Here is a 25,530-nt window from a genome sequence, read left to right on the forward strand (position 1 = left end):
GATGAAAACAACTTTGTGAACGTGAACTTATTTTATTTACTCGCAATTTTTAAAAAGAAATTTATTATTAAAAGAAAGTTATTATTACATATTAACTAAAAATATTTTTTCAATATTTTTATTTTGAAAAAATCATATTAGGAGTCAATGTTTTGAGAGCTGATTAATATTTTTCTGACCTTGTCAATTTTTTTTCTTAAAGTGTTTACTCTCAGGTGCTTAATACAAAAGAGGGGAAGGTTATTAACTTTCGGAAAATATACCCACACTAAGCGCATTAGTATTTTACTTATTTTTCACTTATTGTTAAAGGAAACTACTGATAAAAGTAAAATCTTACAGTAATCTAAAAATGTCAAACTAACTGATTAAAATGAAAACTTTCATAGTAATCAGCTCTTAAAAGTTCACTAACACTAAACAAGAACTTAAAAAGTTGAGTTTCATTGGAAACTGAGAAAATTGTATTGCTGTTGCCATACTTTTTAAGGCATTTCGATGCCAGAATCCTTAGTTTTAATTTATTCCATATTTGCATGACGACAGCAAAACGGTATCCTATTGCTATGATGTTTTATTTTTAAATTTGACTCCAGTTTTTTAATTTAGCTGACTTACAAGGTTTGCATTGGCAAACCTTGTAAGCCAGCTAAATTGGTGAACTGTGCCGTGTTATTTTGTTTGCTCTTTATTTTTAGTTATTAATTCAATTAATGTTATTTAGAGTGTTGTAAGTATTTGTAAGTCTTCTTATTTTTTATCTAAGTTTTGATGTAATACTCAAAGTTTAGTTGAATTCCAACCAGTTTTGGATGAATAGAGCTTCGAAATTCGAACATTCTATATAAATTGCAAACGCGCACTTCAAGTACCACCCTTCCAATCATAATGATTCGAGAGGTGGACTTTTGTTTTCTATTTTATGTTAGTTATATTTATTGCTATTTCTTATTAATATTTTTATCATTGCATTGGTTTCTGATTTTAGGTGAGCACGGAACAAATTATAATTTTTTACTAGTTTAATTCAGTAATTGTAAACAATATTATTATTGTTTAAACAATATTATTATTGTTTACGTTCAGAACCAACAATATTATTATTGTTTACGGACAGAAACCGAAAAGATACTGTAGATTTTTGTTATCCGAAACATATAATTGCAAGCATCGGATCAGTTATTAACTTATAATAAAACCGTTTTATATTCGCCGCAATACCCCCTCAACAGCTCAACATCCCAGGTGGAGGACAAATAATTGTTTTATGCTTAGCCTTTTGTCTTTGTCCTTGTCATTTAAAATTACTAATTGACCACCAGACTGGAAAGAAACGCCTGACTGCAGCGAATAACAAATGCTAGAGCAATGGAGCGATGATAATAAAATGGAAATTTTCAAGCCTCAGCAATCTGGTGAATTAACTTGTAATGTGGACAAGCGATCAATTAACGAGGATGGCGTAGGTCAAGTAATTTGCCTTGAAAATCCACATCTTTTAAAAACTTTGCAAGATCATTCGCTTGCAGCTGCGACCGTTTCAAATTTAAATATAAATATAAAGCGTTTTAACGATGCCAAAGAAAATAAAAATACTTGTAGAGACAGTAAGATTTTTTTAACTACTGCTAATATACGTACTTTGTCATTGTCTCGTTTCCATCCTTTGTTGAAAAATTTTAGTTTTCATATTAAATCTTTGATTAAATATATGAAATGTTTCATACTATTTAGATGCATTGTTATCATTATAATACTTAAAATAAGTATAATGATAAATAAGATCCAACAATTGTACTACGATTTTATGTTATCGTGCTCACTTAGTTATTAATAAAGTTTTGTTTTATTACAGTTAGGTTTTATATTAAGAGTGATTTTTTTATAACAAAAAAAATCTTTAGGTAAACTTTTTAATACAGACACAAGCATTATACATACATACATACATACATACATACATACATACATACATACATACATACATACATACATACATACATACATACATACATACATACATACATACATACTATATATGTATGTGTGTGTATATTTATGTGTGTATATATATATTTATGTATATATATATATATATATATATATATTATATATATATATATATATATATATATATATATATATATGTATGTATATGTATATGTATATATATATATATATATATATATATATTTATATATATGCATACATGTATATGTATGCATGTATGTATGTATATGCATACATGTATATGTATGCATGTATTTATGTATATACATATGTGTGTATGTGTGTCTGTTTGTGTGTATAAAAACTTACTTTTATACACGCATATATATATATATATTAAAAACAAAAGAGAGGAAATTAATATATATATTTTTTATTATTATTAAATTAATATATAATATGAAAATAATAATAAAAATAGTAACAATAAATTTAAAGAATAGTGATTATAAAATAGTATATAATAAAAGGCTAAAACTGTTAATAGCAATAGTAAAAGTGAAAGGATTAGTTGAAGTAAAAAAAGTAAGTAGTGTAATTGAATTAAGGCAAAAAATTTTGAATACAGTAAAAAAATAGGATCTAAGAGAAATATTAATAGTAGTAACAATATATTTAGTATAGACAGATGGTAAGGATGATAAAAGACATCTCGAATTTGAGTTTTTAGTTTTTATGGAGTGGGAAGATTGTTCAATTCATTGATGCATTGATTTTTTATAGAGTTTTTGCCATATCTTATTGTTCAACTGTGTTCAACAATTTTTTTTTTTACATGATGAGGATCTAAGGTGGTTGAAGTGTTTACTACTGATTGGGAAGTCAATGAAAGCATTTTGGAGTCTCCAATGCAAGTAGTCAAAAGTAAAAGAGGTCATTCTGAAAATGGATAATTTTGATGGCTTCATTCTAAAGTGAGAAAGATTTTTTTAAAGAATGATTTTTAGTTTTTCCCCAGATCTGGCATTCATAATTTAAAAGAGAACCATATACAATAAATCCTTGTCTCAGTTTCCATGTTGACTAATTGCCTTACTTTGACCAGCATAACATAAGATAACAATATCATTAAGAGCAAATATAACACAGAAGAAAATAACATTCAAATCAAAAACTATGTTTAAATTCTTGTTTGAGATAATTAAGATAATTAATTTTTTATAAAACTCAATTTTTCATTAAGTGAATTTTGGTGGTATTTTTATTTTTGTAGGGTGCAAAGAAACAAATTATTTTTTTCTAAATAAAAACTTCAGTAGCAAAATTATGTTTATGTTTTGAAGCTCTTACTTTTAAGCTCTTTAATTTAAAGAAAGTTTCAAAAAACCTTTTTATTATTATTATTTATGACTCTAAATTTATTTTTATAAAGTTTGCAATTTAGATAGTGATAAGATGTATTTTTTTAATTTCTATAAATAATAGGCTTCCTGATTTTTTATAAATATACTGGTAACAATTCAATAAAAAATTTTGTCTTTACATAAAACTGCCTAAAACCAGGACCAACACTACACTAATGCATAGAGTATACACAAACAAAGTATTGAGCTATCATAGCTCAAAAAACATTGCATTTCGTAAAACCAACTGCATAGCCTATGCAGTTGGTTTTATGAAATTAGATAGTTAAAAGACAAACAAGTTATGCTTGTACTTTAGTTATCATTTTATATTTACTCTGTAGTTAAGCCTAAATTTACACTTATATTTTTTTTAGATAATAATAAAAAATAAGTGACAAGTGGATCTTTAAGTAAAGCTCAATATTGCATTGGAAAAACATTAAATAAATATTGTAATAAAGTAAAATTTACCAAAATCGAGAAATTCAATGTTTTTGTTCTTGAAACTACTGGAAGTCATTAAGTCAATAAGTGTTAACATTTGTTGACTTGATGACTTTCAAAAGCAATGTTCCAAAATTTTCTGTTTTGATTATAATAAATTCATGTTTTGGTATATTTTTGTTTTGTTCTCTGCTGTATTTATTAGTGTGACCCCTGAATGATAGAAAAATAACATGCAGTTATTTTTCTATCTGATTTTATAAACTTAATAGAATTGCTATTATGTGTATGCTCAATACTTAATGTACTTAAGCATAAAGATATAAAATCAGGTATGTTTTAAGTGTTCAATAATGAATTGATAAAATTAATTAAGAGAAAAGTATATATTCTTTTAGAAATATTTTGGTAAAAAATTTGTGTGTTAAGAAGTAAATTGACAGGGTTAGATAGAGAGTGGGTATTAAAAAACCTTGGTTTAATTCAAGCCTAATTTAAGGCTTACTTCTCGTACTGATTTTAAAATACTTTTTTACATATACGTATTTTGTATTACAATATATAATACAATTTATATGTTTATCTGAACTTAATTAATTCTTACTGAATTATATATTTTTAGTAAAATTCTATAAATTAGGAAACCTATTATATATAGAAACTTAAAATCTACATTCGGTCACTTTTTAAATTGCAGAAATTGTATTTTGACCTATCAAAAACCAACTTTTTAGGTTTGTAAGTTATATTTTAGATTGCCATTATGAATAAAATGTGCTAACCTAAGCAAACCTAAATCCACACAAGTAAATGTGTGTGATTGCAAAGAGAATGTGCACATTTTTGTTTTGTGGTGTTTGCATAATGACTTTAAAATGCCTTAATATTGATATTTTAGAAAATAAATGGTTTTCTTGTCTAAATGTTCTTTATCTATACATTTTTTTTAGTTTATTATAATAATAAATGTTTAATATAATAATAAAAAGGTTGATTTTAAAATTGATTTATTTAAAAAAAGAAATTTAAAGTTTTTAAAAGAAAAGAATTAAATTGTGCTCTTTGTTTTGATGTGGAATATTTAGACCATGGTGGTATCAATCAACTGGGAGGAACATTTGTTAATGGACGTCCTCTTATTGAACCTGTTCGTAGAAAAATTGTTGAGTTGGCACATCAAGGTGTCCGGCCATGTGACATATCTCGACAGTTAAGAGTTTCTCATGGATGTGTCAGTAAAATACTTAGTCGATTTTATGAAACAGGGTCAGTCAGACCTGGTGTAATTGGTGGTAGTAAGCCAAAAGTTGCTACTCCTTCTGTTGTTGCTAAAATACAAGAGTACAAACAGCATAACCCAACAATGTTTGCATGGGAGATAAGAGATAAACTGTTATCAGAGCAAATATGTGATAGTGATTCTGTGCCAAGTGTAAGTTCTATTAACCGAATTGTTCGAAATCGTTTAGGATCCTCATCTCATGCCTCAATGGCTGATTTAAACTCACCATTACTGAAGATTGATCCTGATATGACACATTATTTTGTTCATTCTGGTTTGCCAATCCAAATTGGTGCTATTTCAACCAATTTTCCAGGTTCTATTCATGCACATTTACCAAGAACTACTTCAGGTTCATACTCGATTAGTGGAATTTTAGGAATGGCAGTACCATCTTCTCAAGGTAATTTAGGCACATTAATAATGTGTTCTGACTATTCTATTCCTAATGTGCAACAGATACATTCTCATGTTTTAAATGATGAAAAAGGCAATGTTCACATTATGCAAGAAGGAGAAATTGCACCTAGTATTGATCATCCCACTCAAGTTAATGCAAATGAATGTAAGTTATATTTTGTTAGTTAATATTATTTTAAAAAAAATTGTTTAAACTTTGTTTCAAAGTTTAAAAAATTTTCTTTTTTTATCTTTAGATGTTTTAGAAAGTAGTGACTCATTTCATGATTCTTCAGCTGCTTCATCTTCGTCATTATCCAATGAAGAAGATAAGTTTTCAAATGAACAAATTAATAAACCTTATTACATGAAAATGGATTTAAATTTTGATTCAGAAAACGAAAAAAGTACAAACAAAAAAGCTTCTATGCAAATAAATGGTGTAGATGACTCCAAGTTTGATATGTCATTGCAAAGTACTATTCATCATGCATTTTCACACCCTAATGAACAGACAAATCATACATTTAAAAAGGCAATGCGTCGTGTACGCACAACATTTTCTCTTGAGCAACGCAGAGCCCTTGAAGATGCTTTTGAAAAAACACCATATCCTGATGCTGAGCAAAGAGAAGAAATATCAATTCAATGTGATCTTCCTGAACCTCGTGTCCAGGTATTTTAAATAAAGTTTCTAAATAAATCTTGAAATCTTTTATTTTTATTTACTGCAAACAAACAAACAAAAAAATCAGATAAGTATATTAAATTCTTATTATAATAAAAATCAAATCTTGTTTAAAAATATGATTGTGTATTTCTGTTTATTACAAACCTAAGTCACTGTATAATCACTGTAAAAAAAATTGTTTTAATCAAAAAATAGATATAAAAAGTTTAAAAAACTTTTTTTAAATGAAAAAAACTATTTAAAAACTTTTTCTAAATAAAAAAACTATTGTTTGTATTGTTTTGAAAAGTATTGTCAAGAAAGCTAGTTTTAATAATTTTTGAAAAGCTGCACATAAGAGTCGTTGTTTTATGTGAAAGGTATGCTATACCTTATTTGCTGTAAAATAAGGTATGCTATAGCTTATTTTACAGCACTAACAAGGTTGTTAAAGGATAGAATTAAAGATAATTTAGCATTAAGGTTTTGTTAATATTTATTAATTCTTTATCATTTTTTACAGTATTCTTTATCATCTTTTACAGTATAATATATAGTGAGATTTTTGCATATTTTTAAAATAATTTTGATGTAGCAGGCCTTTTTTAAATAAAAAATTCTTAATGCATTAGTGTGAATTTGAGGTCATAAAGTTCTCCTTTTTTAATGACAATAAATAAATTTCCACAAAACAAGATCAATTAAAAAGTTAAATCAATCAACAAAAACAATGCAGAAATGTTATAACGAAATGTTTATTTTCTTTAAATTTTTTTTAATATTAAATAATTAAATTCAATATTACAAATTTTTTTAAATGTTTGATGTAAACTAATTTATTACTTTTCTCAACATTAGTATAAATGAATTAAAATATTAATTTATTATTTAAAATATTAAAATATTAGTTTTTTTTGTCTTTAATATATGCTAAATTTTTAATTTAAGCTTTGCTACTAAAAATAATTTTTTATTTTTAACAAGTTAGCTAGTAAAAAATAAAAAGTATAACTTATTGCGAATTCAATAATTTTATCAGCGAGTTTGTTGTGTAAGCAAAGATTATTTTAGGTTTGTAAGTACCATTTATTGAAAAATCTATTTTATTACTCTTTCACTTGCCTTAGGAGAAAAGGTTTTTTTGTTTGAAGCGTACGTTTTTTTATACTAAAAATTAAATTCCTTGTAAATGTGTTCTGAGACTGCATCAGTGCAAATTTTTGATGCAATCTCAGAACACATTTACAAGGAATTAAATTTTTAGTATAAAAAAAAATGTATAGGACAGAATTGCAAAAAAGGCCTGATTTAGTTTTATTCAAAAGTTCAAAATCAATAAATCTGTGGTTACAATGTTGAACCAAGCAAACAAAACTTTTTATTAAGAGTTTGCACCATACTAGGCTGTGAAAAAGATCTTTGTAGTGATTTTAATAAAAAATGAAGCAAATGTTAGGGTTCACTATTGAAGTTACTTTTTCCAATAAAATGTTATAGAAAAACAAAACGTTATAGAAAAACACAACATAATAAAAAATAAAATGTTACAGCAGAATAAAACGTTTTAAAAAAATAAAGTGTTACATAAAAAAAAATTTATATGAATTAAGATGAACTTTCAAAAGTACAAACAGCTAAATTGATTGAAGTAAAAAATATTTATTTGAGTTAAGATGAACTTTCAAAAGTACAAACAGCTAAATTGATTGAAGTAAAAAATATTTATTTGAGTTAAGATGAACTTTCAAAAGTACAAACAGCTAAATTGATCGAAGTAAAAAATATTTATTTGAGTTAAGATGAACTTTCAAAAGTACAAACAGCAAAATTGATTGAAGTAAAAAATATTTATTTGGGTTAAGATGAACTTTCAAAAGTACAAACAGCTAAATTGATTGAAGTAAAAAGTATTTATTTGAGTTAAGATGAACTTTCAAAAGTACAAACAGCTAAATTGATTGAAGTAAAACAAATTTTGAAAAGCAAAAACTTGAATTTTAAAAATTTCAAAAATTTAAGTTACTTTAGAGAGAGAAAAAATGTTTGTTTACAACAGGAATTATTAGAAATAAATAAGCAGTTAATATTTCAGTATAAAATAATTACAAATTATTAAAACTAAAAAGTTAGAAATATTTCAAAAAAAAACCAACAAAAGTTTCTAAAGTTTTATCAAAAGTAAACTTTGATAATTTTTATTTTAAATAATAATTTTTTAATTACTTTAGTTTTTAATAATGTGTACAACCATCTTTTACACTAATTAATTTAAGGATTCGGTTTTTCATACTTTTTATAAGATTTTTCAAACATACCTTTGAAATACCATTCCAGGCTTGTTGAATGGAAGTTTTAAGTTCTTTTATCGTGTTATACTGTTAAGAATTTCCATATATAATTCGTGTCAATACTCTCCATAAATTTTCAATAGGGTTCAAGTTGGGTGAGCGTGGTGGCCAATCTAAAACATGTTTTTTTTTCTTCTTGGAGTCACTGTTGAAAATCTTGTTGGAAAATCCAATTCTCAATAGGTAAACCTTCATTTAACTTAATTAAAACACCTCCTAAAAGATCTTTGTAATTTCTTTCATTCAATCTTATTTTAATAAAAAATATTGACATTTTTCCATGGAAACAAAATGTGGCCCATACCATAACCGTCTCTTCTCCCAAGTTATGACTAGCAATAGCAATGCTATCTTTTTTTGTTAAATCATGCCAATAGTACTTAAAACCATCAGGCCTATCTAAATAAAACTTTCTTTGGAAAATAAAATGTGGTATTAGAATAATGTTATTTTCCCAGAATAGGAAAGTAACATTCTCCCATTCTGCATCCCATGTCATCTGGTCCTTGGCAAACTTAAATCTTACACTTTTATTGGTGGTTTTGTGATGATTTTTTTCCGCTAGAATTGTCCTGATTTTGACAAAATTTTGTTGCACACATCTTGTGGTCACAGGTAATTCCAGTTCAGTTATTATTTGTCTTGCTGTTTGTACTTTGGATGACACTAAACTCAAAATGGAAGAATGTTGCCTTCTGGTTATTTTTTTATTTCTGCCTTCAGGGTAATTTTTGTTGTAGTTTTCACTTAAGTTTATAAAATTATTTACTGCACGATACGACCTTGATTTTCGTTGAAATTTGTTGATTGGACAAACCAATATCTTTGTAAGCAATAACTTCTATATAGAACAGACAAATCAAAATCTTACTCAGACTTCAATCAACTCTAAGTGTTCAAAACAAGCTGATGGAACTATGGAAATTTTGCCTGAATATATATTCCGTTTTTAAAAATATTCTAGAAAATTTTGATTTATTCAGAAACACGTGAAGTTGTCTTAAATGCATTTATTTGCAATTGTTCTAATAAAGATAATTTTCGTGGTTGATTTTATAAATTCATTCTGCATAAAATCTGCAATAACACGGAACTATGGAAATTTCTCTGAGTGTATGTGGTATCAATCCATTTATCTTTTTAGATTTGGTTATTTTCAATCTTTAGTTTTAAAATGTAATTATAAACCTATAGCAACTAATACAAAACTACAATGAGCTCAGTTTAAGTTTGTGATGTCACTTTTATTATTCTGATGTAATAATTGTAATTAAAATGTAAATTACTTCTAAATGTAAATATTTGGATTTGAAAGTAATTCTTTTTTTATTTTAATAACACTATATTACATCTAAAACATAATTTCATAAAGTTAATTTTAAAAATAACTTTTACTTGTAAATGTTAATTACTTTTAAAATTAAGTCATTAAAAAATAATTTACCTTAAATAGTAATTTTGATTTTAATTATATAAATAAATTCCATTGAAATTTAATTTACTTTTTATATGTTAAATAAATTATTTATGATAGTAAATATGTAAAATAAGATTATTTATGAGAGTAAATATTCAAATAAAATTATTTACAAGAGTAAGTATTTAAATATAAGCATTAAAAAGAGATTTACTTTAAACGTTAACAAAAATTTTATATACAAAAAAAGAAAGTAATAAAATTATAAGAATAAATTCAATAAAAAAGATGTTTGTCAAACAAAGTTGATCAACCTTCTACAAAAAGGGCACCCTACTAAATTATTAGTATCAACTTTCTAATAGCCCTTTCAGACTATAATTTACTGAAAAGTTTTTAAAATATTAATAAAAAAAGAACTCAGTTTTCATTTTGGTCAGAATAAAAGATAATTAATTTGATATTTAAAGAAAGATTGAAAAATACAGACCACTTTATTCTAACTTTTAAGTTCTACATCCTATTGTAGAAAAAATTGTAAAAGGCATCATAATAGCCACAATGCGCTTATGTTGATATTAATTTTGAGCTCCATAAAGAACAACTTGCTGTATTTTCTTACTACTGCAACCAACCCATGCGAGTATCAAGCTTGTAGTTATGGTCATTATGATGCTCCATAATATGGTTAATTTCATATAGTATATATTTAATTTCATATAGTAAATATGGTTAATTTCATATAGTATAATAGTAATAATTTACCTGTAAATTTACTGGTAAATACTTTAAGTTATCTTTTATCTATTTTATCTAAGTTATCTCTAATCAATACAGGTTAGCAAGATTAAGTCTCGTTATGTTGCAACATTTATAAATTTTAGCAAAGCATTTGATGTAGCATCAAATGCTTTGCTAAGATTTATAAATGTTGCAACATAATGAGACTTAATGCAAAATGGTTCTTTTTTTATTGTGATTTTAAGGATAAGACTTTAACGGGGTTTTTAGAAGTTGGCATTTATAACATTCAAAATGTAAATTACCAAAATAGAACCCTCTCTAAAGAATACTATATCTGTATCTTAATGAGAATCTGGCATATACTCTACACAATTTATAATTTTACTCAACACTGATGTATTTTCAGATTTTTTATGTATCACATTTTTCTCTTTCACTCCAAAGGTTTTATTGTATGTCCAAATGTTATTCATCACAACACCTGGGGTATATTCAAGTCTTCCCAGGAAGCATGTGCAGCACACGCCTTGTCCATATTTAAAGTTTTTTAGACACTGACCATGGCAGTTCCCATTTTTTAACTTTTAAAACATTTTAATAAATTGTTGCAAAAAGCTAAATTTATCTACTAAAGAAAAAAAAAATCAGTATTAAAAAAACGAAGTATCAAATTTTATTTAAATAAATTAGGAAAATTTAATAATTAAAAAAAAAATTTTATAAAATTTTTATACAACTTTTGTAATTTTTTTTTTAGGGTGGTTGTTATTTTTACCTACAGAATTTGATACAAGTTGAGGAAAAAAACATACTATATTTTATATTTTATAACAACAATTTTATAATTTTATAACAAAAATTGAAAGTTTTGATATGCAATTTATTCATGATTTTTACAAAACTAATTTGCTAAGTACTCTAGAGCTATGAGAAACTTTGTTAATTTTTTTCTTATGTTTATTCATTTTTATGTCTTTTTTTTTTTTTAAATGTTTTTGCTTTATTTGACGTCTTTTCTTAATACTTATATAATAGGAAAATCATAAAATAAATTTCTATTTATTTGTAAAATATATTAGTTGATTAATAAATTTCGTAATGGCGGAAAAAATTAATTTAAAAAATACCATGGTTTTTTTTTTAAATGTATTTACAATACTTGATGGCTGTCTGAAATTGTTTCCTTTACATTGCCCGATTTTCAACGTTAAGACAAAATGCTTGAAATAATGAACATAATGATTGTTCTGTTTGAAAAAATGTATTTAAAAACTTTAAAAAAATGTTTTAAATAGGATCCTAAAGGTTTCGTTAAAAAAGTTCATATGGCAATGTTCATATAACAAAAAAGTTCATATAACAATGCAGATTTTGGCGTGTCGATAACTCATCAAGAAATAAAGGTTCATCAAGAAATAAACTTTTGAGTTTAAATGCACAATTTGGAGAATCAAACAAAAATGCAGACTATTTTAATGGGGGTAGTGAAAAAAACCAAATATTTTATATTTGAACATTAGTATTAATGATTTTTTATTATTTTACGTGAAAAACCTGTTAAAAAATATATTTTACTAATAAACAGCAATTAGTTTTCTTGCTTTACATTGATAAAAACAGTAAGTTTTAGCATTTGAAATCATTTGAAAAACAAATTTTAAAATTGTCTTTATTTATAGCGCAAATAAAGTATTTCCTTAATATACTGACTGACAAAAGTCGCAAATAAATTGTATATTAAAAAATGTTATTTTTTTCATTATATTCTTATCTGCTTTATCGACTTGTATTAATTTTTGCAGTGGAAAATAGCAAGCATCCTATAAAAAAAAAAAAAACAATATTTAGGTATATATATATATATATATATATATATATATATATATATATATATATATATATATATATATATATATATATATATATATATTGACAAAATTTTTCTTTTTTTATTTAAAATTTTTTTTTTTTTAGATATTTCTATTTCATATAGTATTCGTCAAGTATTGCTATTTTATTCTCTGTAGTTTCTTATATGTTTATTTTGCGGCAATTTCTTAAAACCCTTACAATATAAAAACATGGTCAAGTTGTCTAAAAAAATTACTTTAGACATGGGAAGGCTTGTATATATACATTTTTTTATTATTTTTGTTATTATCTTGTTTAATTTGCATCATTTTTGTTATTTATTTTGTATATTTCTAAGTAAGATTTTATGTTCTCTATTATTTCATATTACTTATACATATAATTTTTATTTTAATAGCTCTTGGATTTTTTATAACTCTAAGTTTTTATTGTTTACCTTAGCTATATCTTTTCTATATTTTTTTTTAATATTATACAATACTTAAAATTGCTCATATATAAAGTTGTTACAATAATAAACTACACATCCTATAAGCTAAGAATGCTATTTAAATAGGTTTCTTTTTTCTTGACTACTTTATGTCGTTGTTCTTCTCAGCCAAATATTTAGTTTATAAAATCTCATGTCTTTTATACTTTTTTTACACTATCTAATTTTTAAAAAATTGTTTTTTTGATAATTACATTTTAAATATACTGGATTTTAGCGTTTAAATAGTTTTGTAATTATATTTACCATCCTTACTTTAGTTATTAACCGCTTTTAGGATTTTAAAAATGGTTAATAACTAATCATACTATTAATATAAGCCTCTTTTGTTTTACTACTAAATGAATGTAGACATATACATAAACAATTATTACTGAAGTTTTTTCCTAAATTTTTTCATTAAATTTTTGCTGATTTTGTGGCAGCTGCTGTAACTTGCTGTTTGTGTTTGGGTTTTAGGATTTCGGTAATTTGGATACCATGATCTTGAATTGAAACTGTTAAGGTTAATGGTAATTTGGCTTATGTATCTAGGTGAAGCATAGTGTATTGTGTTTGTAGATTTTGGCGTCCTTTATGCATTATGCAATTTGACCCCAAATGATTCCATATTTTTGAGTTTAAGATTAAATCTTTCATTTTGATGCTTGGTTAAAATGTTTGTTGTTTCAAACTTTCGTATTTATTTAAAAGTATTTATGAATCTTTTTTCTAAGCATTCCATGGATTATTTGTTTCTCATTAGTTTTAAATTTGTTATAATAAAACCCTTCCCAAAAACCTATAATCATCAGATTTGACCCAAATCTAGAGCTTAATCAGTAACCAGAAGGGTTTTGTGAAACTTCTTAAAAACATACTATTATTAATGTTATTATCTTTGACATCTAAACTTTTAAAATGCTGGAGCCAAAATCAAGTCATAATTATCAGGCTTTATACTCTTGGTAACATGTTATTTAAGAGCTTTAATTGTTTGAAATAAAAAAGAAATCAAAATAATCACTCAAATTATACTCTTGTTACATGTTATTTAAAAAATTTAATTGTATGGAATAAAAAAGTAATTGAAATAATCAGTCAGGTAGTTCTTAAAAAAAGTCAAAATAATCAGCATTTAGATGGGTGGTTCTTAAAGTTTTATGCTTTTATGCACCTCTCAATCATTAGTATATATAAAAAAATGGATTTTAAAAATAAAGTTGTAAAAATTATTTTTTATAACTTTATTTTTATAAAGTTGTAAAAAATTATTTTGTGGTTGGGGGTTGTCATCAGCTACCATCAATTGTGATTGCTACCAGCCCTATTGTGCTACCAGCCTTTGATCAATTTTAAAAGTTGCTACCAGTCCTTTATTAATGAAAATGTCCTAAAAATCACCAAAAAATAGTTTTTTATTAGCTTAACCCCTTAAAAGAAGTGAAAACAGTAAGTTTGTTAAAAACAGTAAGTTTTTTACAAACTTACTGCTTTTAACAAACATTTTTGTTAAAAACAGTAAGTTTGTAAAAAACTATAAATAAATTTTAAATTTTAATTTGTTTTACAAATAATTTCTACTTTTGAAATCCTAATTTAATTGAGATCCAGGGTTTTTTTAAGAATTTTTTATAATTTTTTCTATTAATCTAGGTTTTTTTTAATACAATTAAATTTAGCCTGCATATCTTTTTGTATGCATTGAAAAATAACAATGAAATTTAGCCTAAATATCTTTTTAATTACAAGGGAAATATTAACCTATATAAAATATTTTAAAGGTATGGTTTTCAAACAAGCGTGCTAAACTTCGAAGACAAGATCGCAATGAGGATAAGCAAGATTCAAGTAAAAATAAAGAAATGATTTCTTCTCATTTGGACTTTCAACGCATTCAAAATCATATTAAGCAATATGATTGTAAGAATAATTCTGAAGAAAACAATCAATCATGTTTTTCCGATGAATATCAAGATCAAATCAATGTTCATGATGACGTTAAAAATTGCTTGTTGAACACTGAACTCAATACTTCAAGTTTGCCTACTGATCATCGTTTCACAAATAGTAAGTTAAAACGATTAAAAGGGAATCCAGTTATATTTGTTTTTGAGCCAAATGTTGTTTCTTCTATAAAAGATCCAAATATTTATCCTTATCAAAAGGATGTGTAAATTCTTAATCATTTTTTCTTGTAATTAATTTTTATAATAGTTTTTTTATTTTGTATCAATCATCATTGTTCATTATTATCCAATAATTTCTAATTTTCCAACATTTTCATTCTTCTGTCATTAAGGTTATAATGTTTAAAACTATTCTGTTGCGTCATTTATTTGCAGGAGTTTTATCAGAAATAAAAACTTCTGATAGTGCTACTAATTCGTGTTCATTACCTCCTGTCAGCACATTAACAAAATCTACTAACCTACACCATGACGATGGTTGGCCACATCAACAGCGCAAACTTTTTGTTCTTGGTAACTACTAACAGTTGAAATTTTTCTTTGTCTATAAAAAAATCATGTTGATATATATTATAACTCATAAGAATGATACATATGTATACATTCATATTTATATATAATGTATATATGTATATATAGATGTGTATGCATATATATTGTTGTTTGTCTGGGAACATTTACACGAATTATTTTTGTTATTAAAAACCTAAACATTCTATTTTTTTTTTAAATTATTGATAGTTTCTTGATTTCTCCTCGTAAATCAAGTGGAGTAAAACACGTGAATATAGTTTTTATATTATACCATAGAGCCTGCTTAATAAATTTATTTGCTACCAAAGAAGCTCATCCTGCTTAGGGATCCTTCATAAATTACGCAACGCAAAATATATTTAAAAAGCAGAAGTAGGAGATATTAAACTCTTTTACGCGGCGATTTTGAATACACTTAATGGGCTAATTTAATTTTTTATTTAAATTAAGACTCTGCGAGGGAAAACTATTTATCTTTTTTGTTTAGTTAATTGTGAAAGTTTGCGTTACGTAATTTATGGACGATCCCTTGTGGTTTTCAAAATTTAAACTAATTAAAGCCTTATAGCCTTTTTATTTTTTTTTTAAATAACTATTAATTTTTTAGTTATAAATTAAATATAAATAGTTTTGATACCTCTTATTTAAAAAGATGTTTTTATTGTGTTCCTAGAAGTTTTTAGAAATGAAAATAGTTCGAGCTTTTTATTATATTTGTATTTGCGTGTTGTTTACATTTTTATTGCATTTGTCTAATTTAGTCTAATTTTTCGTATGTGTTGAAATGTGATGAAATTTTTTGTGTTGAACGGTATTACTATAAACTTGTTTTTTGTATTTTTATAAATTGTTGCGTTTTATTATGACTAAAGTTTATTTTTTTTCTTTGAGATATTTATATTGATTGTATTTATTTCTTTTATTTATACTTTTATATCGTTTACACTGAGACATTTATATTGTGCATTGAGCAAAAAAAGGTATTTTTTTAGATATAGTTTCGTACCTAAATAATGTAATCAAATACTATTTATATGAGAAAGGTTTTCGCTTTTTTAGTTTGTTAGTTTTATCTCTGCTTACATACTGTTATTGATTTTTAAAGATCCTTTCAGATTTTGTTTATAGACCATTTTATATAAGGTCTCAATTTTTCAATATTTGCATATAAATTATTTCATGTCAAAGATATTTTCACCTGTGTCTTCAAATTTATCGTATTATGTTGTAGGGTTTTCATTTCCTGTTAATTTTGCGCCCTGCGGTTCTTAGTGTGTAATTTTTTTATATCGGGATTCCGGCATAATTTTTATTTAAATTTTATTTTATTCCAGCATAATTTTTATTTAATTTTATCTAAAATCATAGTTAAAATATGATTACAAATGAGCGGTTTCTAGCACATATTTACATTACCACACTAATCTAAATTATTTTTTGAGTCAAAATAATTCTTTTAAAAACTAATTTATATTTTTTTATAAAACACTACAGCTCGAACGAATTTTTCCAAAAAGTACTCCTATTGCAGAAAAAGCAAAAACAATTAATTAACCACATAACATAGTGGTAATTTACCACATAACATAGTGATTTAAAAACACTTAAAATTTAGCCAAAATACAGTTTTTGAGTAGTGCAATTTAAATAATGTTATTAGCTAACTAATTTTCTAAAGTTTCTTAAAATTCTAACGATATAAAATATAAGTACTTAATTATAGATTTAAACGTTAATCTATGTTTGAAAGTGACAGAAAACAGCTTTTTTTTATCATTAAAATTTTATCATTACTTAAACTTGATTTTCTTCCTAAATACTAAACCATTCGTTTTGATTTTGATTATATGCAAAGATAATAGAATATTTCATCTTAATTTATGAAAATATTTAGAATATGTATTTATACATCTTGTAAGAAATGCGATTTTAACGAGTTTAAACTGTATAGAGCTAGGACTTTTTACCTTCGACTTCCTTCGCAAAGCTTATTCTTTTTGTAAAGAGAGTTTGTATCGTTCTATAAGAAACTAAAAAGGTTAACTGCCCCATTTCGAAATAGTGTGGTTTTAAAAAGCTAATTTTATAAAAAAATTTGCAACCTAAAAGCTAATGCGAGCATTAAAATATTATTATTGATAATAATTTAATAAAAAGGGAAATATCGTTAAAATTCTTGGGCGTAATTCAAGATGAAAATATTAATTGGAGAGAACATATGAATGTAATTGAGAATAAAATTTCAATAAATATTGGTATACTGTGTAAAGCTAAACAGTTTTTAAACCAATCTTGTTTGAAATACATACGCTTTTCATTTATACATTGTTACCTAAACTATGCAAAGATTGCTTGGTGCAGCACCCACGTTACAAAAGTAAATAAACTTCTCTGTAAACAAAAACATACTACTAGGATTATTACAAATGAAGATTGACTCTCCCATACAAAAATTCTTTTTAGTAAACTAAATATATTAAATGTTTTTAAAATAAATCTTTATCAAATTCTTATACTTATGTTTAAAATTATAAGAATTTATCAAATTCTTATATTTATGTTTAAAATTATAAGAATTTATCAAATTCTTATATTTATGTTTAACGGCACCGCCTTTCACGCTGGTAATTTTCTTACGTAATTTCTCCCACTTGCGGATTTATTTGAAAAAAGAACCGGTTGTCGATAATCTAGCAATTAAATTTAGCTAAACATTTGATCTAAAATAATTATATCGTTTCCGTCAATTTTAGTATTTAGTAGTTTAAGAATATGGAAATTAGCAATTTGGGTTTAAAAAAATTCACGCATATTTATGCCATCATAGTTTTTCATTCAAAATGGCGTCCTCCCAAACTGAAAGAAGTGGTAAATTCTGGATGAAGACTGAGCTTAGACTTTCATCATTTGAGCGACCGTGGTTGCAAAAAAAAAAAAATTTCCGAAAGACTATTCAATGGGAAGTGAAATGGACTCAGAAATTGAAAAGAATGTTGGAAATCACCTGGTATTGGTTGGTCCGATGCTAGATGGCTATTTAAAAGAAATAGGAATTGCAATGCTCTCCAAACTTACCAGAAGTCATTTAACAGGTCTTGTTTCATCAATTAAATTATACATTCCATGGCAAATAATGAGGTTTATGGCAGCTATTTTTGAAAGCTATGGAGGAATCATAGAGTTACTAACACCAAGAAATAACACGAAAAACCTTCTTTTTTTAATAGAAAACAAGATACAGCAGTTCAACTGTTTAAGGTGGTAGACCACTAATAAAAAAATATCCTTCAAAAATTACATTTTAGAAATTATTTTTATATAAGTTGATTAAAATTTACATTTTAATGACAATTTTTTTTTTTTTTTTGTTAAATGGCTTAAGAAATTTTGTCCCGAAAACCCCAAAATAGGGTTATTTCGTTGCGGTGAATATCTCAAAAACTATGTATAGTATCAACTTGAAATTTTTCAGACTTGCTTTTAATATAATGAAAAAGATCCTGTACCAAGACAAAAGAAAAACATTAAACAGTTTTTTTTAAATACAAAAAAAAAACACTTGGAAAACAAAAAAGGGGCATTTTTGACCATATTTAAACTTTAATATCTTTTTATCGAGTTATCATAATGCAATAAAAGTGGTAGGGGACATCCATAATAACTAAAGGAACAACTCCTGAAAATTTTATGAAAATCAGTTAAGAGAATCAAGAGATAATTACCGAAAAGTTGTGAATTTTAAAGAACTGAGAAAAACACATTTAAAAAAAAACACATGAAAAAAAAATTTTTTCTTTTGGTTTGCGATTTAGTTTCAATTTTAACTCTTATCAACTTAATTAAATATTTGTTTATAGTAAATAAATAAAAAGTGACAATTGAAAGGATGACAATATCTTCATTTTTTTTTGCATGCATTTGAATTGTAATTCTTCTAAATTAGATAGATTTTTTTATGCTACAACGTTTGATGATTTATGTTGGCTTCCTCTGAAGAGTTTCTTGCTATACCTTATTTTATTTCTTTTATCTTTATTTCCCATTATTTCAGTTATTATTAACCAAAATATAAAAGACAGAAAATTAGCCGAAGAAAATTGTGGTTGTTGTAAAGTAATTAGATATTTACTGAAGAAATCCGTTAAAAACCATGTAACACATTGCACCAAAAGCATTTAATAATAAGCAAAAAGTAGTTTTAGAGTAGCAGTCACCACAAATGAAGTTTTTTTGTCTTAATTTTAAGGTATTTTGTTGGATAACTTCCTTTTTTGCTACATAGCAACGGAATAAACAATCCGTTGCTACGGACAATTTTATGAAAATGCCTAAACCGCATTATTAAAAACTGATTTTTAATAAAATTAGCTTTAATTTTATATAAAACTAATATGAAATTCGTAATCTACAATAATTATATTACTTAAAAACTTTAAAATTGAAAAAATGATTTTTTCGATTTTTAATAGTGGTCTACCACCTTAATCCATCAAGATTTAATGGAATAAATTACCTTAAAAAAAGAAATTATTCTAAAATAAAAGATCATGGTATATCAAAAACAAAATTATCTTATGTTGGGGAATCAAATGTTGTTGTCAGCATAAATAACCCAATACGTATGAAATACTTTCATAATATAAATCATCTCAAAGTTTCCAATTATATACAAAGATATACTGCTGAAGGCTTTGTTGTTGACACTGCTGTTCAATCTCTTGTCAACAAAGAGCTCAATAATACCTGAATGGTGATTGAAAAACGGTTATTTTCATAGCCACAAAAGAGCTTTTTTTACGAGCTTTCAGCTCATTTCTAGGCTGGTAAATAGTTAATGCTTGAGGAATAAGTTGAGTAATAACTTGATTGCATTCATTTTTTGCTGTTTATTCAACGAACATGCATCTGTAAATCTTTTGCTACATATTTTGTATTTAACATTTATTGTGAATAAAACATCTTCTGTCAAATATTTCCATCATTCTTTGTAGAAAATGGTCGAAAATGAGATTGATACATGGATGGTATTGGAAAATCATAAGGCAAGTAAAAATTTCGTACATAGCTAGACCGCATCAGTTGATACCATTTACCTCTTTCGTCTCCTTTTGTAGATCTGTTGCTACAAGTTTTTAATTCTTGTTTAATGAATGATTGTTTAGATTCTTTTCCTTGCATAGAAAGAATCCCATAACCAACTCCATAACCCTTGAAAATTTCTTCCGCATAAAATGGAACAACATTACCCAACAATGTCCAAACTGTACTGTTGCAGTTTAGAGGGAAAAAAAGCGCAAATAATAAACAAGATCTTTGACAGGCAGCAGTAACACTTTCAACATAATTATCATCAACAACATCTACAATGTTAATTATACTTCCAACATCTCGAAGTGCAGTAAATATCTGCGCTAGAACTAGTCAGGGGCGGATCCAGGAAATTTTTTGGGTACATCTGATTTTTCCACGAGCAACTTTTCTCCCCCCCCCCCACACAATTCCGGAGTTAGAGGGGAAGGATTAATACACCATATATATACACAGGGCCATTCCGAAAAGATCTTCAAGGAGATGGAGGGGGGGGGGGAAGAGGAGGAAATAACGTATGTTTTTGCCGAGTGACTTCTAAAAAAAAAAAAAGTCATCGTTTACTGACATTTGCTGACTATAGTTAAAAACTTGCCTAATACCAGTCTAAATTTGCCGACTAATTTTTCAAGAAAGTTTTTGTAGGGGGTGGGGGGTTAGACACCGCTCTTCCCTAGTGATAACTCTGTATTTATAAAAAAAATACGCAAGGATATTACTAGGACATCTTACCATAGTAAAATCGTATATTTACATAAAATTTAGAAATTTATTTATATTGACAAGTTAGATTTATTTATACTCACAAATTAGCTTAATATTTTCACATTCCATTTTTAAATTATAATCTTACACATTTTACACATCATATATTTTTATCGTAAATAATTATATATTATGTTTATATTGTAACAAACATAAAAAATATAAATATAACAAAATAATTACTTATTATAATAATAAATATTGAATTTTATATAAAGAAATTAGATGCCGCAATCTTTGTTTTACATTTTGCATAGCAAAAGTAAGTTTTAAAATCTTTATTCTATTTAAACTTGCATAATACATAAAACTTCAAAAAATAAAAACGTTTACACTATAATTATTACAACATAGCATTTACAAAGAATGATAACAGCAACTACGATATATCTGAAACCAACGTGTGTAACGCGATGTATGCCAATAATTTCTTTATGCCTAATAATGTTTTAAAAAGATTTGTGGCTATGAAAATAGCCGGGTTTTTTTTACCAGTCGCAAATAAAGATGACTTTTTTTGTTCTGTTTTTATTTTTAGTAATTTGTATTTTTTTAAACTTTATATTTTTAAATTTTTTTAAAATATATTTTATATTTATTTCAATTTTATTTAAAAGTTAATCTACGATTAATAGTAGCAAACTTATCAATGACTTTTTTTATATCTATAACTATCTCTGTATGAATATTCATTAATGCTAAACCATTTAGGCGGTCCTGAACCATGGTGCTTCGCATGTAATTTTTTAGGCGCCGAAGCGAAGAAAATGACTGCTCACACTCACATGAAGTTAATGGAAAGGTAGCAAGTAACTTTAGACAAACTTTTATGTTTTCAAAACCAGGAAAATTTATCGCTTTTAAAGTCTCAGAAATTTTAGAAGGGATATCTCCTTTAAAATTTAACCAGAAGGCTTCCCATAAATCAAGCTCACCAGACAAAGCAAGCGGATTCGGTAAATCTGTTCCATAAAAGTCACTGAAAGATATGATGGAGTCTTTCCAACTGGTGTCACGAGAACATTGCACTACTGAAATCATTTTTCTAGGAACTAGCACAAGTGCTTTATAACATTTTAAGGTAGTATCATCAAACCTTGTGTCTAGTTCAACACTGAGATGGTCTAACAAAGGAATCGTGATAACAAACTTAAAATAATCAGAAATAGATTCAGAAGGTGTATTATCTCTGTTTTTGGAAATAAAGGAAGTTCTTGGCTTTGTTTCGGCTACATTAATACTTTGTGCAATTTTTAAAGCCTGTTCATAACACATTTGATGGTGCTGATCAACTACATTTCTAAGTGAAGATACAACATCTTTCAACGCCTGAATAAGATTTAAACCATCATAAATATCATTACTCTTTGACTGCAACATTCGCGTTATGGGAAGAGTTAAGTCAAACACATTTCTTGTTATGCACATTGCAACAATAAAATCAAAACCTGTAATTAGTTTCAGAAGAGACGATGCACTTGAAGATGCACTCTAACTTTTGTTGTCTCGTAGGTGAAAGATTAAAAAAATATGATACTTCTTTAACATGTATCAGAAGATTCTTAACATATTGTACGTTGCACGAAGCACAAATAGCTAAATTTAGCCTATGGCTATAGCAATGAACAAATGAAGCTTTTTCATTTAGATTTAAAATGCAAGAGGACAATCCTTTGGTATGACCAGCCATTGCTCCAGCACCATCATATGACTGTCCTCGGCAATTCATGATATCTAAAGAAAAATCTGAAATACTTTTTAACAAAATATCAAATAATCCTTCACCAGTAACACCATTTGTGCAACGTAAAAAACTAATAAATTCTTCTCTTATATTAAACTTCGAATCAACAAATCGTATAACTAATGATAGCTGTTCTTTATTTGAACTATCAGAAGCTTCATCAGCAATAATAGAAAATATTTAGAATTTTTAATTTCTGCTATTATTGTGTCAACTTCTCCACAACACCTTACTAACTGATTTTGTGATGTCTTAGATATATAAGATGCATTTCGTTGATGATATTTAAGATGATCTTCAAGAACTTTATCACCAGCTTTAACACGAAAATGTAACAATTCAATAAAATTACCTACAGTATGATTAGAAAACTCACCATTTTCAGGATGAAACTCCGAATCATCTCTATGGCCTCGTAAAGAAAGACCAAGACGTCCACAGAGAATAATTGTTTCAATAATAGGTTGTAATAACTGTCGGTTTTTAGAAATCTGTGATTAAACTATTTTTTGAGATGTAATATCTATTGATTCTGTTTTACAAGACCAAATGGACGACATTGAAAATAAAACTTCAGCAGTTTTTACATGTAAGCTTTTATTTCTGCAGACAGACCTATCATTGGTTTTGCCAAATGCATGTATCTGAAAGTAACGAGAAGCTTCATTCCAGCGATCAAAAGGCTTACTAAATAATCTTTCGACTAAACTACATTCAGATGGAAAATTGCACCCAAAAAGTACACATGGCAAACAGAAGGCTCCATCAAATATTTTCGAATATGTGAGCCATGGAAATTTTTCCATCCACATAAATTGAAAACTTCGCCCATTCAGATTTTTAGGAAAAGAATATGTTTTACAAGGTACAAAAACAGATTTAACTAAATGTTGAAGTTCAGAACTACTTAAGGTTTTTGCAACATTTGAATAACTAGTATAGTTAGAAACCAAATAACCAATATCATAATTATTGGACGGTAAAGAAAATGATTCACAACATGTAATTTTACTAAATTTTGATAATGATAATGGTGGTTGAGTAGAGACTTCCCTTGGTTTCCTTTTTATATTACCCAATAAAAGACTACTATCTTGATGTTTGGCCTCGAAATAAAATTTTATTTTAGTCTGCGACATTTTGGTGCTTTCATTTGAAATTTTTCGTTTTAAGTTTTCTTTTATTATCACAGGGGTATAATGGTTGTGTTGGAAAGGAGCAGAAAAATCATATAAAACACCTTCATAACAAAAAAGGAGATAAAAAGACTCAATATTGTTTAAAGAGGTTATACGAGGTACAATAGTAGAGCTAAATAAAGTTTTAAACTTATGTAGACCAAAATCTGGATATAAACATTCTATTTTCTTATTGCAAACACTTGATAATGCAAGAATACAAAGGAAAGAAGACCAGTTTTCATTGTTACAATTATTAATAGCTTCTTCTTGAACTAAATTTATACTTTTTTTTCCTGAATCCAAAGAATTTAGTGATACTGATAAAGGAAGAATGTTATCAAAGCATAGAAAAGAGCTAGTAATATTAACAAAAGCATTATGAAAAGTTGGATGATTAGAATAAAATTCGGCATTTAAGAATAATTCAATTGAGGTCTGTAAACTTAAATCATTAGCCATACAGTTATTTCCAGTTAGACACAAGGAGATAGAACTGTACAGACAGTTTCCAGTTGATTGAGACCTGAGATATACATAAAATATAATAATTAATGTATTTATATGAAAAATTTATAAATATTTTTAACTAGCTAGCAGTCAATATAACATTACAATCAACCAAATAGTTATTTAGAAAATTATGGAACCTGAACAAACATCTTTACCTTAAAACAACAAAATTGCCATGTTTTTCTTTAAAACTTTTTGGAAGATAGATTTCAAAAATTTTAAGAGTTTTTTCTGCTTTGCAAGAGTCGACAATAATAATATCTTTACAAGAACTAATATTTTTTTCTAACATATCTTTCAAAGAAATCAATTTTGTTTTATCATTTTGTAACATAATGTTTTTAATTTCTTGATTGATTGACATTTTAAATTAATACTCGGACAGACAAATTAATGCTTGAACATTTAAAATTTAATGCAAATTAATGCTTGAACATTTAAAACAAATTTTGAATATTTTGAATTATTTGTATGTATATTAGGGTATATGTGTTAGGGTACGTCCGACAGTGTTTTTTTTTATAAAAAAACAGAAAATTTAAAAAATAAATAATGAAAACTAAATTAAATATAAAGATAAATAATATAATGAAATAATACTGGGTACGTCTATTGATGTATTTTATCACTTATAGAATATTATTATTATTTTTACCTCCTGATGATTGCAAAACAATAGATTTCGTCAAAAATTTATTAAGGGTGTTATGCACTAGGTACGTCCAAAAATTGTTATT

The 25,530-nt window shown here is 26.1% G+C and overlaps 1 protein-coding gene across 1 annotated transcript; it reads left to right on the forward strand.

Moving 5' to 3' along the window:
• The first annotated feature begins 1,266 nt into the window (after positions 1 to 1,266).
• Positions 1,267 to 16,563, forward strand: LOC100192231 (homeobox protein 10). The gene is made up of 5 exons (XM_065813303.1): positions 1,267 to 1,607; positions 4,886 to 5,647; positions 5,739 to 6,157; positions 14,786 to 15,071; positions 15,347 to 16,563. Exons 1-5 carry the CDS (start codon positions 1,358 to 1,360, stop codon positions 15,493 to 15,495), a joined length of 1,866 nt encoding a protein of 621 aa, XP_065669375.1. The 5' UTR covers positions 1,267 to 1,357; the 3' UTR covers positions 15,496 to 16,563.
• The last annotated feature ends 8,967 nt before the right edge of the window (positions 16,564 to 25,530 follow it).

Source organism: Hydra vulgaris, chromosome 12 (genome assembly GCF_038396675.1).
Source record: "Hydra vulgaris chromosome 12, alternate assembly HydraT2T_AEP".
Taxonomy (NCBI): Eukaryota; Metazoa; Cnidaria; class Hydrozoa; order Anthoathecata; family Hydridae; genus Hydra; species Hydra vulgaris.